The 16,047-nt window shown below is 33.9% G+C and overlaps 3 protein-coding genes across 3 annotated transcripts; all 3 read left to right on the forward strand.

Annotated features, from left to right (window-relative positions):
- Positions 1–38: 38 nt before the first annotated feature.
- On the forward strand, positions 39–4,720 carry LOC134246174 (receptor-type tyrosine-protein phosphatase T-like). Its single transcript, XM_062728503.1, has 10 exons — positions 39–240; positions 402–715; positions 1,293–1,380; positions 1,812–1,888; positions 2,032–2,068; positions 3,130–3,230; positions 3,554–3,670; positions 3,889–4,037; positions 4,176–4,311; positions 4,478–4,720. The coding sequence occupies exons 1-10, from the start codon at positions 39–41 to the stop codon at positions 4,565–4,567; spliced, it is 1,311 nt and encodes a 436-aa protein (XP_062584487.1). The 3' UTR covers positions 4,568–4,720.
- An 8,005-nt stretch (positions 4,721–12,725) lies between these two features.
- Positions 12,726–13,778, forward strand: LOC134246170 (3-[(3aS,4S,7aS)-7a-methyl-1,5-dioxo-octahydro-1H-inden-4-yl]propanoyl:CoA ligase-like; the record flags this gene model as incomplete). The annotated part of the gene is made up of 1 exon (XM_062728500.1): positions 12,726–13,778. A coding segment is annotated over one exon (636 nt), but the record flags the coding sequence as incomplete, so codon positions are not given.
- On the forward strand, positions 13,506–14,210 carry LOC134246171 (uncharacterized). Its single transcript, XM_062728501.1, has one exon. The coding sequence runs from the start codon at positions 13,506–13,508 to the stop codon at positions 14,208–14,210; it is 705 nt and encodes a 234-aa protein (XP_062584485.1).
- Positions 14,211–16,047: the final 1,837 nt, after the last annotated feature.

Below are 16,047 nucleotides of genomic sequence, written 5' to 3' on the forward strand. Positions count from 1 at the left end.
TGTTTTGTTCAAATGAATCTTACTGTGACGACTGTCACATGGATTGGGAGGGACCACTCTGTCGGTGTAGTGTTCACTGTGAGGGAGAATGCTCTTACCAGGGACACTGCTCTGGGAATTGTTCTGAGGGATGGTTCGGCTCTAGCTGCCATCAGAAATGTTCTTCCCATTGCAAGCGATGTGAGGAGTCGCCATACAACTGTACAGAATGTTATCATGGATACCCTCCCCTTTGCTCGAGTAAGCATGCGCGTATCTTTTGAAATTCGAATAGTATATTCTTTTCCATTAAGTAAACTTTACATTCTTATATAACCTTCTTAACATCTTTTATCAAAGTCTTCATTTTTAAAACCCTTTTAGATATGAATAGTGTTGATGTTGATATACTTCATTTTAAGGCGAGAAGCTGTATATTTCTGAAGAAACAATGACCATGATGATGGCAGGAGGAGGGATAATCCTTGTACTGGTGCTCATAACCATCTGTATCATCATCATAATCAGAAAACTGTGTCAATCTTCCAATCAAGGAGACACATATGGTTTCATTGAGACTCAAGATATAGAATTGGAACCGATGTCACAGACCAATCCCTACGCCGACCTGGAATCAGCCCAGTACATAAATGATTCCAACAGAATGACAGTAGATGAATTCATACTAAATGTACATCATAAGAAACTTAATCATGCATTTCGAAGAGAATTCAAGGTATTTTGTTAAATACATTATCGATCCCTATATAATTTTTATTGTCCAACTTATTTTTGTGCAAACAACTGCGAAATAAAAAAGCAATTGCATTTTAGTTTGAAAACTTGATAATGAAACATAAAAGTTAATAGAAATTTAAAGATCAAGACAAGAAAGGATGAGTACCTATTTGGTTCCAGGGATTTTTGTGTCTCAAATGATGATACACTGTACAATAGCTACTTATAAGAAACATGTAGCTCTTGTTAAAGAATCGGTACTGATAATCAGTTATTGGATTCAAAGACACCAGAAGAAGATCAAAACGTTTTTTTTTATTGGATTTTTTCTCTTTTTAAAAATGTTCTTATATTTTTAATAACATTTATTTCTAAGAAACATAAAGCATAAGCTTACATTTTTACTAATTCTACATTTGCCATGCATTTGTTTTACATGTAACGTTCGGAAGGTATATCGTTATGTGTGTTGAATATACTGAGCTGGGGTTAAAAGAAAAAGGAGTAGAGTAATTTGAATAGGAAAAAACACAATTGTCGTATAATAATGAATACATGTAACTTCTTTATTTCAGAAAATTCCATACCGAATGAACGAGTCATATTATGCAGCTATTGATCCGAAGAATAAATCTAGAAATAGATATAAAAAAGTATATCCATGTAAGTAGATGTTTAAATATGTGTTTTATTGGATTTCTTTAAATCTTTTGGAAATATTTTCCTTTTTGTTTAAGTATCATAAATAAAGATAACTTTCACAAGTGCATAAATTTATGAGACGGAAATTTTGAGGATATGAATTTGAACGAGTAAGATTTCTGAGCAAATACAGTGCATTTTTTATATATAGAACTGAATACGTATGGTGTTTCCTCTTACATGTACATGTTTAATTAGCATTTTTGTAAAATCTACAGGAAATAGCAGGATTAGCTATGCAGAATTTTTATCTTTCCCATAATTAATTGAATACTTATAATATCTATATTCACTTCCAATTCTTTCAATAAAACCTGAGATTTGTATCAGTTGTAGAGATCAATGGTACGAGAAATAACCCCACATGTATGCTATTCTGATTGTTTTTGTAGATGATTCCAGTCGTGTGGTCCTTGATACTTCCGATTTTCCAGGAAGTTCTGATTACATTAATGCCTGTTTTGTACATGTACGTTTCAAGCTTCATTAAAAATATTTATTTACCATATAAATGAAAGTTTTATCTAGAAACAGATTTGATCGTTGTACAAAACCTAAATCTGTGACAAATTCCTTCCCTGTGATATGTTTATTGTCTGTTTTCATTTACAGGGTTTTCACAAACAACGGGCATACATAGCTTCACAAGGTATCAAATGTGTTAACTTAAAAAAATGTATATAGCCTAAAAATGATTTTTTTTTTCATTGACACCACTTTTATTCATCCATTTCAATTTAAAGATCATTTGAATACATTTTAAAAACAGAATCACAGAATGCAAGTTCGTCCAATAATTTAATAAGTTTTTTTCTTTAAATTCATATATCTATTTGTTCATCTTATTATAAACATATTACAGTGTGAAGTATTTCTTTTAACATGCCATTCGCTCTCAATTTCTCACTCAAACACATTCATTTTGATACGTGGAGGCAAATTTGTTCTTATATTTCAAAATAAAAAAGTGAAAAAAGAATATAGCCCAAATTAGTGTTTCATATTATAACAGATTAAAGGCTTGAACGAAATTGCGTTTCCAAAAGCAAAATGTTGATTTGATGATGAAATATGTGGCGATAACGAACGTATTCTAGCTCAAGAATTAAAAGTACAAAATAGGAGCAGAGCGAACAAGGACCTTCAAAACATCAAAGATGGGAACATGTTGCCATTGAGAAGTGAGCATCCCCTGCCGATCGGCCACATCCGCCATGTGCTCCTTATTATGTTCGGGAAAAGAAAATAAACGAAAAAATCCGCGGAAAGCTCGGTGTATAAATAATGGCCTAATAATCAGTATGAAAAAGTCAGCAAGCATTTGACTTACTGATAAAATGTATTTGCTTATATGGATGAATGAATTAAATTTTCTTTGATAAGCTGTCGTAAAGCGATATTTCGTTACTAGAAAAAGTGAATGCACATAGCATTCACATATGTGAAGGGTTCTTTTAACAAATTACTGATAAAAGATAGAGGATGCTTATTTTGTATGCCGGAGACTTTGAAGATTCTAACTGGAAAAAGCATCTCTGCAGTAAATAAAAAAGATAATTGCGCATACGAAGTCACTAGTTTTTGGACTTTTGAGCATGAATATTGTTCGAAATGCATGTCCAATACATGAAAAATTGTATCGTATAATATTTATAATCAATATAAACCTACATTTCCTACTTTTTGCTAAAGAAATTAATTAACTTCTAGGTCCGTTTACTGAGGAGACAGTTTTAGATTTTTGGAGGATGGTGTGGCAGATGAGAAGTGTGAAGATCGTCATGTTAACAAATCTTACAGAAGAAGGAAATGTAAAATAACTTAAATACTACATATAGGAGAAATATTTTTAAGCTTTATTGCATCATTGTAAATGTATTTATGAATATTCTGGTTAATTATAATTTAGTTACGCATTATATTTATTGAGGTTGTTATTTTCACCAAAATTTAGAGATGCGTAAAATATATATTGTACACCAACTTATTGAAAAATTGAATAAACTCACACATATTATACATTTGCAGTACCTGTTTTTTTGGGATTTTTTTTTTTTTTTTTTTTTTTTTTTTTTTTTACATTTTATAACATTATGAATGAAAAATAATAAAATATATGCATATATTTTTTCAGATGAAATGTTTAAAATATTGGCCAAATACCGAGGCTTTAATAGGACCTTTCCTGATCAAGACTGAGAGACAAAACACCTGCAGAAGATACATAATAAGACATATCAAACTTAAATTGGTAACGTAACAATCCATTTTACAGATTTCGTGTTTGAAAACAGACATGCCATTGATAAAAATTAAACGTTAAACATTTCTCAACAATTTGCATTTGGGTTCTAGAATAGAAAGGATTTTTTTTTTACATTTTAGCAAACTTTAAGGTAAGGTCTATCAGCACTACAGGAAGTTCTTATGTGCATTTTTTATGAAATAAAGTATATTTGAACATTTCAGGGCATTGAAGAGAGAGTGGTAAAACAATATCAGTATACAGCGTGGTACACAACAAGGGTACCCAATAACGTCGACTCTCTCCTCCTCTTTAGAAATCTCGTCATGAGCGATGTTTCTGATGATGACGGTCCTATCATCGTCCATTGCAGGTAAAGAGTCTTTAAATGAAGGTTTACTGACATATATAATACAGAAAAATACTATATCTACCATATGTCATAACCCTGAAGCAGAAACTTTATTATGTTGTTAACTAGTGTTATTCTATTGCACCTTTTACTCATCAGTGCGGGGGTGGGGCGCACGGGGACATTTATTGCCCTGGATTACCTCCTAGATGAGGGAATATCGACTGGTTACCTAGATGTTGTTGGCTATATCCAGATATTGAGGCAGCAGCGGGCCTATGCTGTACAATCTACAGTATGTCCTCTCTCTTTCTCTTTCTCTCTCTCGCGCGCAGACATACATAATTACACTCATTTTACCTAAGTGTCAATAACGAGAGAAAAAATGTATCTTTGATACGAATTGTCTTAAAGTGATTTAAAACAATTGAATTTACTTTAAATTCTTTTTTCTCATATAGGATGAGTACATTTTCCTACACGACGCCCTTGTGGAGGGATTTACGAGTAAGCATGAGAACAGGTCTATAGAAATTGCCGACGAATTGTGAACAAGTGTTTGCAAAACAAATGTTATATTTCATATGCCATGGAAAATGCTTTGAGTTATTCATTTGTTATTAAAATTTCAATCAAACTTTATCATGCGATGTTTAATATTTATTTTAAGTTTAATATTTAAAGTTCTGCTATGACTAAGACATAGGCTGTGAAATTTTTTAATATATTCTAAGTTGTACAATTTAAGTTTGATTTCAATTACATGTATACAAATTCAGTAACAATTAAAATCTCTACAATATATTTCATTACATTGAATAACCATTAACACTGTTTTTTTTTCATTCTTATGTCGATACGATATATCTTAGTGAGCTCCAGATAAAATATACCACAGATATACCGCAGAGTCTGACACATCTGTTTCGCATTTGGATATTTTACTTGCAAAAGACGTTAATGGTGATTTTACACGTGATGACTTTTCAAGTGCATGTTCTACACATGTACAATTTCTAAAACGATGTAAATTATTGACAAACAAGTTGATGAAACAAGAATATCAGCAGTCTTGTTTAAAGTCATCATTTCGTAAGTTTTATGGTCGATACAATGACGTTGTCAGCAAATACAATTTATCATTGAGTCAAATGCTGACTGACGTTTTTCATTCCAATTCTTAGGCCATCAATTTTAAAGTGGATTGACGACGGATGCTCTGTTATTTCCAGATCATGACAAGGAGCGCACGGCGGGTGTGACCGGTCGGCAGGGGATTCTCATCCCTACATTGTACCTGGTCCCACCTCTGATGTCTCGGAGGTCAGAGTTAGCTCTGCTCCGATTTTGTATTGTTAAATGTACTTCTGAGCTTGAATACTGTTCGTTATATTCTTATATTTCATTGATTTGCTACATACAGTGTCTCAAAAAATACTTTGTATAGAAATTCCACGAAATTCTTGATCAGTTTGATTTCTATATTAGTATTTGTAATTTGTCATAACTTTAAGCATGAAAGTGCTTGATAAAAAAATCTACAAACAACACAAACTTGTTACCAGAGCATCTACACAGTCCCCGTGAAAATCCAGAGATTAGATGTTATAGCATGAGTAATCATCTCCTGCTGACAGACTGGTAATACCTCCGTGAGCAAGGTTTTGATCAATTTGAGGGAACATTTCATAGTCGAATTAAAAGTAAAAAAAAACCATCATGCTTTCAATAAAAGCCTCTCAGAGACCATTCACGTCCAACTTGCCCTTCATTGATAAACTTGTATTATTTCTACAATGATGGTTTTCACTAAAAGTACAGCACAAAACAGATGAATTTTTTAAAACAACAATATCCAAATTTTTTTTTATATATATAATATTATTTACTTTAAAAATATGCACTTAAAGTAATTGTTTTCTTAATATACTTTCTTTCTGTTAATTAATGATATATTTATACAATGTAAAAGTTTTAACTTTATACCTCACATAGTTGTGGAGAAGGGTATGGAGATAACGAACAGTATTCAATCTCAAAGTCCATAAAACAATACAAAATAAGAGCAGAGCAAACACGGACCTCCGAAACATCAGAGGTGGGATCAGAGTGCCATGGAGGAGTGAGCATCCCCTGCCGACCGGTCACCCCCGCCGTGTGCTCCTTGTCATGATCAGGAAATAACGGGAAAATTCGTAGTCAATTCAGTAATGGACTAACAATTAGTATGAAAAACGTCAGTCAGCATTTGACTCAATGATAAACTGTTTTTGCTGACAAGGTCATTGTATCGACCATAGAACTTACGAAATGATGACTTTAAACGAGACTGCTGATATTCTTGTTTCGTCAACTTGCTTGTCAATAATTTACCTCGTTTTAGAAATTGTTCATACGTAGAGCATGCTCTTGCGTATCGAATCAACTGAGATATATATACCGGTACTCCGTATGCAGGTGATGAAGGTATATTATTGCATAAGTAAGGGAAGTTGACAATAGAAAAGTTAAAGTCATCACGTTTATCATATAGCTTGGTTGTTAGATTACCATTAGTGTCTTTTTCAAGTAAAATATCCAAGTATGAAACAGATGTGTCGGACTCTGTGGTATCTTTTATCTCAAGCTCACCAGGATATATTGTATCGACGTAGGAATGGAAATTACCATTATTAATTGAAAATACGTCGTCGATATATCTAAATGTCGAGTTGAAGGCCACAACAAGTGTTTTCTTCTTTTCACGCATAAGATTTTGCATAAATTCTGCTTCATATGAATATAAAAACAAGTCTGCTAATAAGGGAGCGCAATTTGTACCCATTGGAATTCCAATAGACTGTTGGAATAAGTGGTCTCCATAAACCACATAGATGTTGTCAATCAGAAACTCACGCATCTTCTTGATGTCAACTTCAGAGTACTTATGTGTGCAATCAGAATCTGTTTTAACAAAATAATTTTGCAAATGACCAATGACGAGATAAGTAAATTTACGAGTTCCATTTTTATTGAAGAAACAGCTGTCAATGATATCAAAAAGCCTGGATTTTGAATTGTCGTTTGAAATTGTTGTGTATAAAGTTGAAAAGTCATAAGTTTTTAAGCTGTTGATTTTTGTAAAGTCTTGTGATTTCAAAGTGTCCAAAAGCTCTTTAGATTTTTTTAGTATCTAGGAGCTATTGTAAAAATAATTTTTTGATATGCTGACCTTCTGTGAAACCTTAAAGTATTTATTTACATATTTACATAATCCAAAAAGAAACACAAAAATACATCTGAAAGTTGAATTTATGAAAAGGAGAGAGAGAGAGAGAGAGAGAGTATTTAGAAGATAGTGAGTGTGCGATGAATGCTTATTACAAGTTATGAAATACAACATATCATATTTGTTCTTCAAGTTTTATTAAAGATAAATGATATTTCTACTAAATTATTTGTTGATTAAAGGAATATTCTGTGGTCAAATTTAGTGCAAAAACAAAAAAAAAACTATCAATAGGTATGAAAAATATCAGCCAAAATACAAACAACGAAATGTGTTTGTAAACATGGCCATTATTACACCCATATTATACAATTAATTACCCCTTGTGAGGTCAACATGGTGAAATAAGGACCCGAGACCTGGCCCACGAGGTGACCTGGCCTGACCGAGGCCGCGAAAAGTATAAATCTCTTATCATTATAAATTCTTTCTTTGATCGGGATCGGGATTCGCTACAGACCGGATAGTGAATTTGTTTACATTGACGTCTGCAAGTCGTGTAAGTTTTTGCATTGACATGATTTACTGATTAAAACAATATTTAGTTGATAGCGACATACATTGTTATAACTAACGATTACTTTTCCTCTACACAGTCAAAATCTAACACAGAATTCATCTCTTTAAAGAGCCGCCTCTACATTCTATTGAACTGAATTGTAACGATATATTGAAGCGATAGATATTTTACCGTATTCTGTATGGTAATGCAAAACAGACCACGCACAATTTTAAAACATGCTGTTTTTTTTCGAATAATTATTATTTCATGCATTAACTTCACTCAAAATCGAATTTTTGATTAAGCGGTCATTTTTAGCGATCATTTAAAATAATGACCGGGTTATTATATCCCACACGCAACGATTCCTAGGTCAGTATTGCTGTAAACAGTACCATTTGGAGTCATTGTTGTGTTTTAAAGTTTTCTTACCAGCCAATCAAATTCAAGTATTATCAATAGAGGTATAATAAAGAATTTTAATGATGCTGACTTTAAATGCGGTTGCTGAAATCCCAGTAGTATATGAGTATGTTGTCCAAACCAATCGGAGAAATTGTCGGATACATAACAAGTATTAGAGATAAGGAGCGGGACTTTGGCTCCAATGATAGAATTCCCTCAAAGGAATATTAGTATTCCAGAGTATTGCGAGGAGGAAGCCGGTGTAACAACGAAAAGTGACCCCAATACAATATTGACCAGGGGGTCATTTTTCTACGTAGGAAAATGACCCTCGGTCAATATTCTACGACAAATAGGGTCATTTTTCGACTGTAGAAAAACATTCCAGACCAGTAATTCCACGACTCCACACACGTTGAAAAATGAGTCCTACAGAATTTTGACCCCCTACTTTTTTATACAATAAAACCTTATATATGTGTCTCCTGATATTCTTTCATACTTTCTAATGCAAGTAGGGGGAATTTTTTTTATGCACTTTAATCCTTTCCAACATATATTTGATTGCATATCTTAATAAAAGCATCATTATCAATGTATCTGGTATGGATTTATTTTTGGCTTGCAGAATCCCAATGAATAATTATTCATTGAGAAGCATAAATGTATTCTTATATTTTTGATTGTTTTTTATCATTCAAAGGTTTTGTTCCGAAAATGGCATGATATGTTTTCGATAACTATAAACTTTTTTTTACAAATCCAAAAACATAGCATAGAAGCACGAAAAGCAAACGTTATCTAACTATATAAATTCAATTCCCTTAGCTCTCACATTTAAACTTAAATTTACATCTGTATGAAAGAAGGATATGGAGATAACGAACAGTATTCTATATCAATGCAAAGTCCATAAAACAATACAAAATAGGAGCAGAGCAAACACGGACCTCCAAAACATCCATCGTCAATTCAATGTAAAAATAATGGACTAACCATTAGCACGAAAAAAGTCAGTCAGCATTTGACTTAATGATAAATTGTATTTGCTGACAAGGTCATTGTATCTACCATAGAACTTACGAAATGATGACTTTAAACGAATATTCTTGTTTCATCAACTTGCTTGTCAATGATTTACCTCGTTGAAGAAAATGTTCATATGTAGATCATGCCCTTGCGTATCGAATCAACTGAGAGATAATTACACACTTCGTATGCAGGTGATTAAGGTTTATTGCTGCGTGAGTAAGGGAAGTTGACGATAGAAAAGTTAAAGTCATCACGTTTATCATATAGCTTGGTTGTGAGATTATCATTAACGTCTTTTTCAAGTAAAATATCCAAGTATGAAACAGATGTATCAGACTATGTGGTATCTTTTATCTCAAGCTCTTCCGGATATATCGTATTGAAGTAGGAATGTTAATTGCCATTGTTAATTGAAAATACGTCGTCGATATATCTAAATGTCGAGTTGAAGGCCACAACAAGTGTTTTCTTCTTTTCACGCATAAGATCTGCATCATATGCACAAATTCTGCATCATATGAATACAAAAATAGGTCTGCTAATAAGGGAGCGCAATTGGTACCCATGGAAATTCCAATAGATTGTTTGAAGACCTGGTCTCCAAAAATCACATGGATTTTTTCAATCAGAAACTTAAGCATCTTTTTAATGTCAACTTCAGAGTACTTGTGTGTGTAGTTAGAGTGTGTTTTAACAAAATAATTTTTCAAATGACCAATTACCAGGTAAGAGAATTTACGAGTTCTATTTTTACTGAAAAAGCAGCTGTCTATGATATCAAAAAGTCTGGACATTAATTTATCGCGGGGAATGGTTGTGTATGAAATTGAAAAGTCGTAAGTTTTTAAGCTGATGATTTTGGTAAAATCTTGTGATTTCAAATTGTTCAAAAGTTCCTTGGAATTTTTATAGTATCCGCGTCTGATTCACACTACTTCTTAACTAGTATATTGTTGCACAGTACTCGAAGTTTTTTCTTCATTTCTGTCAATATCTTAGTGAGATGTTACGAAAGAGAGGCATGGTTGAACATTTACGGGAACCCGCAATGTATCTTTGTTTGTAAGGATTCTTATGAAGTTTCGGGATTCAATATATATATAGGGAGTTCAAATTCATTTTGGCTCTGCGGAATATTAAAAATATTCAAAACTTACATATTGTTCAATAATATGATTTTGAAGAAGGGAAGTATGAGTATAAGAAGGATTACCACTTGTAGAATTAAATCCAAGTTCTTCTAATATATAATTTGCATAATGAGTCTTACAAACGAAGACAATATTGTTACCTGCTTTGTCGGCAGGGACCAGTACGTACTGATCATGTAATCTATCTATTTCTTTTTTCACGTCTGAATTATTGAACACAGACGGATAGATGGTTTTCATATTGCCCCTCAGTCTTTTAATACGCGACTTAAATATGGATCTGATACATTTAATCCATTCTGACAAAGTGTCAACGTCTTCTTTTTCATATCTGTTCCATTGTCTGGCGTAATTTTCAACAGATCTGTTGAATCCATAATATTTATGAAATTTCAACGCCAGTTGAAGGAGCAGGGTTATGCATTCTGCTTTAAAATACACACTTTTTAACTACCTGATATAAAGTACTAAATTTTTTCATGTATATACAGGAAATACCATACACATCGAGAACATTCTTATGATGATATTAAAAAATCCTCCAAAACTGGCAAAAATTTACATCTGCGTGAATAACAGTTGAACCTTCAGAGATATCTATAAATTCAAAAAAATACTTTCCTTTTCCCTGACCAATGGTGCTGTTACACCCCCTTTCTTCTGAGATTTTATAGACATTACCTTTGCAAATCAATGAACTCTATTAGTCTATCATGCCGTACTTCGATATAGAGTCCTAGCACATACCGCCCAAAAGTTAATGCTAACGTAAAAGTGTGGAATTTGGGGTAAAAGTGTCTCAAACTCCAAGGTCAATGTCATAAGGTCAAAGTTGGTTGTACACAAAAAAAGGGTCTTATCATAAAGTTACAACTGTGAAATATGAAAGCCCTAGTCCCACTTGTTTCAGGAATTCATATACCTATGTACAGACAACACTGTTTAATTAATCAGTTTTTGAGGTCTATTGATTGATTGTGGAGAATAATTTTTGAATTATTGAAAGGAACTGAATGTGAAATTCGATGATAAAGAATTTAAATGAAGCTCAAGTGTCCATTTAACCCCCTTCCCCGCATTCACGCATTTTAACGCACATACCATTTTCTATTTCTAACGCAAAATCATGCATCTACTGTTTCCCGGCAATCACTCATTTTCACGCACTTTCAAAAGTATATTTAATTTTTAATTTAATCACAGTTCCCTTCCATTTTATACTTAATAAAATCTCATTCAAAAAGAAAGCTATATTCCTATCAAAATATTACACGTCATAATTATTAATGCTATACTTTTGAGGAACGTGTGTATCACGCTATAGGGTGCTTGCGGGGAAACGGTAACGTCATATTTCTATGACATGAACATAAAATGTATGTTGCGTCGCAGTTCAGTAAGTTGTAAAAAGTTAAAGGATAGAAAAATTACAAACTTCTATAAACATGAGAGCTGGATTAGGCACCATTGAGGAGTAAACAGCCCTTGTTGACCACTCATATCCGCCTCATGTTTCTTCCTATTATAACGAACAGAAAAAATCGTAGAAAAATTCAGTGAATAAAATGTCTTAACAATTTGTGTGAAAAATGTCTGTCAACATTCGATATATTTTTCTCTTTTTTTAATCTTCAAACTCACTTCAAACTGACTAAAAATATGTTTCTTCATTTCAAATAAACATGGACTGTAAGATTCAAACACCCGATAGGGGTCCCAAGGAATGTCGATGCCATCTTTGTAGCTCTCAAAATTTTGTATCTTTTGTACGCGTTTAAATTTATCATCAAACAAACTCGAAGGTCGTCTGTTCACGGGAATTCTTTTAAAAAATGTTTTACAGTAATTAAGGATGGTTTTCAAAATGATTTATGTTTGGTATCAATATCTTTTGAACTCTTTCCGTAACCTATAGCAGAATCAAAGTTTAAATTGTCATTACCACACTCACCACTCATATACTTCACATTCTTTGTCTACTTCATCAATTAGAGAGATTTTTAACGAATTTTTTTGTTTTTATTTAGTCTTCAAACATTCACGTTTCTTTTCTTTTTTTAGAAATATTTAGTTTGATTTCGAGTTAAAGTGAATACAATGTACGCACCCGTTTTATCTCTTACTTCCAATTTCAATTGCAATTTTTAGCGTTCGACACTTGTTGGCTTCCATACTCAATATAACAGTAAAAGAATTCGAAGGCAAAGATTAAATTCCTGTACATAAAGTTGTGTCGAGGCACGTACCTTTGGGAAATAAGTGTGAGATCATGGAGGTGTCAGAAATGAATTTGGACCAAAGCTATCTCAGATCTAAAGTAACCCCAGGAGCACCGTAAACGACACTGACTAAACTTCTACAAAAGTGGGCAATTGAAGTGCCAGAACAAGAAGCGTGTGTTTTTTTATAACTTTGGCAAGCCAAGAACTTCTATCACCTATGAAAAACTGTACCAGGATGCAGTATTGCTGGCAAAAGGACTTTTGCAGCTTGGAATAAATAAGGGCGACGTAATAGGAATAGGTGGAAACAACACTATTGAATGGCTAGTGAGTACGTTTGGTGCACAGCTTGCAGGGGCGTGTCCCTTACACTTCAATTTTCATGACAAGTCTGGGGAGAGCAGAAAAAGAATTATCAGCAAAGTTGGAGGCCGTAAAATGCAAATTTTTGATCCTGGAGACAATGACGTTCACTGGGAAATATATCAAAAATTCCTACAAGTGGATCCCAAAATTGGTGTTGTCGGCTCTGATCTACCATCTGTAAAATGGGTCGTGTTACAGACACCTCTGCAGTCTTCTGACGCTTGTTTTACGAAAGAAGATGTTTATGCCACGGAGAATATGAAGTTACCAGAAGTAGACCCAGATGACACAGGTGCTAGTATTCTTACATTCGGGAGTACAGGATTACCAAAGGCTGTACAATATAGTCATCATCGTATTATTGAATATGTATATAATCTACTACATGCAGGTGGCTGAGATGGTAAGGAAGATGGACAGTTTTCATTGTACAATGATCGGCCATTTTATTGGATAGGGGGATACCCGAGTGTAGCTCTTGTAAGAGGAGGAAAACTTATAACCCAGCAGAATACTCTTCTATTCCCAAGTATTGCAAAGGCTATGGAATACACCTCAAGTATAATAGAGGAAGCAAGGCCCAAAATCGCTGTTATTGTCGTTCCTTTCCTTATGGAACTACTAATGACAGAAGATGTTTCTTGGAAAATTCCAACAGTTTTCACGGGAGGTCAGCCTGTCCCGGCCTCTTGCTTATCAGCCATCGGGAAAAGATGCGACGCCCTTTTAGTTCTGTACGGCTCAACAGAAACTAGTTTTACAGCTGGAAGGCTGTATACCTCGCCTAATGACAAATGCATTGGTCTATCGCCGTTACCTGGGGTGGAAATGAAAATTGTAGGGAAGAACGTAATGACGGTTCCCCTTGGAACAAAAGGAGAAGTGCTTACGCGCAGCTGTTTACCATTCCCAGGTTACATCAATGAAGTCGAAAAAACCGCGGTTGTTATTACTCCTGTTGGATGGTATAAAACAGATGATTTCGGACAAATTAATTCTTCTTGTTACCTTGAAGTATTTGGCAGAGTGTCTGACGTTATGGAAATCCCTGGAGCTAAGGTTCTGCCATCCTTTCTCGAAGAAATTATTAAAAGGAATCTCGGTGTTAAGGAAGTGGTGGTCTTCTCCATAAAAGACGAAGTACACGCTGACGACATTCCTTGTGCAGCTGTTGTTAAGAAGGACGGGATGACCTTGACTGAAGAATCCCTCAAAGATTTTATCAAACAAGAGCTCAATGTTTCTTAGGAAGCTATATTCATGGAATATAAATATTTAAACTCATTTTCAGTCAACTTATGTAAAAAAAAAGTTTCTTCTTTTTGGAATTGGATAATATTTTATCTACTTTTTTTTTACTAACTTTCTGCATAATTGTTTTTATAGATTTGCACGCAGAATTAAAGCATTTTAATACTAGTAATAACTGGTTATATATTTTTTGTGTGTGTTTTCAAAGGTTTTTGATTTCCTTATATACAATGAAGGATATGGAGATAACGGACAGTATTCAATATCAACGTCCATAAAACAATACAAAATAGGAGCACAGCAAACACGGACCTTCAAAACATCAGAGGTAGGATCAGATGCCATGGAGGAGTGAGCATCCCCTGTTGATCGGTCACATCGGCTGTGTGCTCCTTGTCATAATCCGGAAGTAACGGGAAAATCTGTCGTCAATTCAGTGTATAAATAGTGGACTAACAATTAGTATGAAAAACTCTAGTCAACATTTCGTTAAGTTGTATGGTAGATACATTGATATTGTCAGCAAATAAAATTTATCATTGAGTCAAATGCTGACAAACGTTTTTCATGCTAGTTGATACTGACAAAGGCATTGGACAAATAAATCCTTACAAAGACGCACAGCGGGTTTGGTGTTCTACCAAGTCCTTAGTCTTCGAAAAATATTAACAGCAGTAAAGGAGACACTTCAGGGATACTATTCTACAATATATTCGAGAAGTGTTGTGAATCAGTTATGGATGCTTAAGTTAGAAATCACAAATTTTACCAAAATCAATAACATCAACATGTATGACTTTTAAACACTTTATTATGAAATTAATCATTCCCCACGATGTTTAAATAAAAGTTCGGGCCCTTAGACGTCCCATACAAGTCATTTTTCAATAAAACATCTCTTTAATCTCTTTCAAATGACACCAAGATCATCGACCTTGAAACCTTGACTGTGATCTATATACTTCATATGCATACTCCAAGTTCTTTCAAATGACATCAAGGTCAATGGCCTTGTGACCTTTACTGACCAATATTCTAAAAATACCTTTTTCGAACTTTTTTGCCGCCGAGCGCATAGTATTTCACAAAAACATCATGTTATTCTTGAAAATAGTCGTTTTAGTCCCCGGTTGGTTCGCACTCAGAATGAGAATGCAATATTCTAAATATACTGCATGTCTCCGATACACCATCACAATTTTATGCGCCAGGATCGATAGATCGGAGGCATACTGTGTTTTTGTCTTGACTCAGTTTGTCTGTCTGTTGTCAACGTTAACCTTCACCATAACTGTTGAAATGTAAGAGATAGAAACTTCATATTCGGTATGCATACTCCACCAATTAATTATTTTTAAATGACACCAAAGTCAATGACCTTTTGATCTTGACTGTGGCCTATATGCTAAAAATAGCTTTTTTCGAACTTTCGCCATAACTTTTGAACCATGTATGACAGAGACTTCATGTTTGGCATGCATACTCCACTAATTAAGCATTTTTATGAGACAACAAGGTCAATGAGCTTGTGACCTTGACTGTGAACTATATGCTAAAAATGGCTTTTTCGAACTTTGTTGCCGCCGGGCGCATAGTGTTTCACAAACACATATTGTTTATTATTCTTTAGGATGATTTTCTCCTGATACTATCCATAAACCCTATACATGCACTTAAAGTAAATAAATGGTATTCTAATATATACTTTTTGTAAGTGGTAAATCCTAGGGGAACTTTGGAACCACACTATGATTGATTGATTGATTGTATACTGTTTAACGTCCCTCTCCAGAATATTTCACTGATATGGAGACGTCACCATTGCCGATGAAGG

Source organism: Saccostrea cucullata, unplaced genomic scaffold (assembly GCF_032062105.1).
Source record: "Saccostrea cucullata isolate Sc308-1 unplaced genomic scaffold, CSIRO_AGI_Scuc_v1 ctg2195, whole genome shotgun sequence".
Classification (NCBI taxonomy): domain Eukaryota; kingdom Metazoa; phylum Mollusca; class Bivalvia; order Ostreida; family Ostreidae; genus Saccostrea; species Saccostrea cuccullata.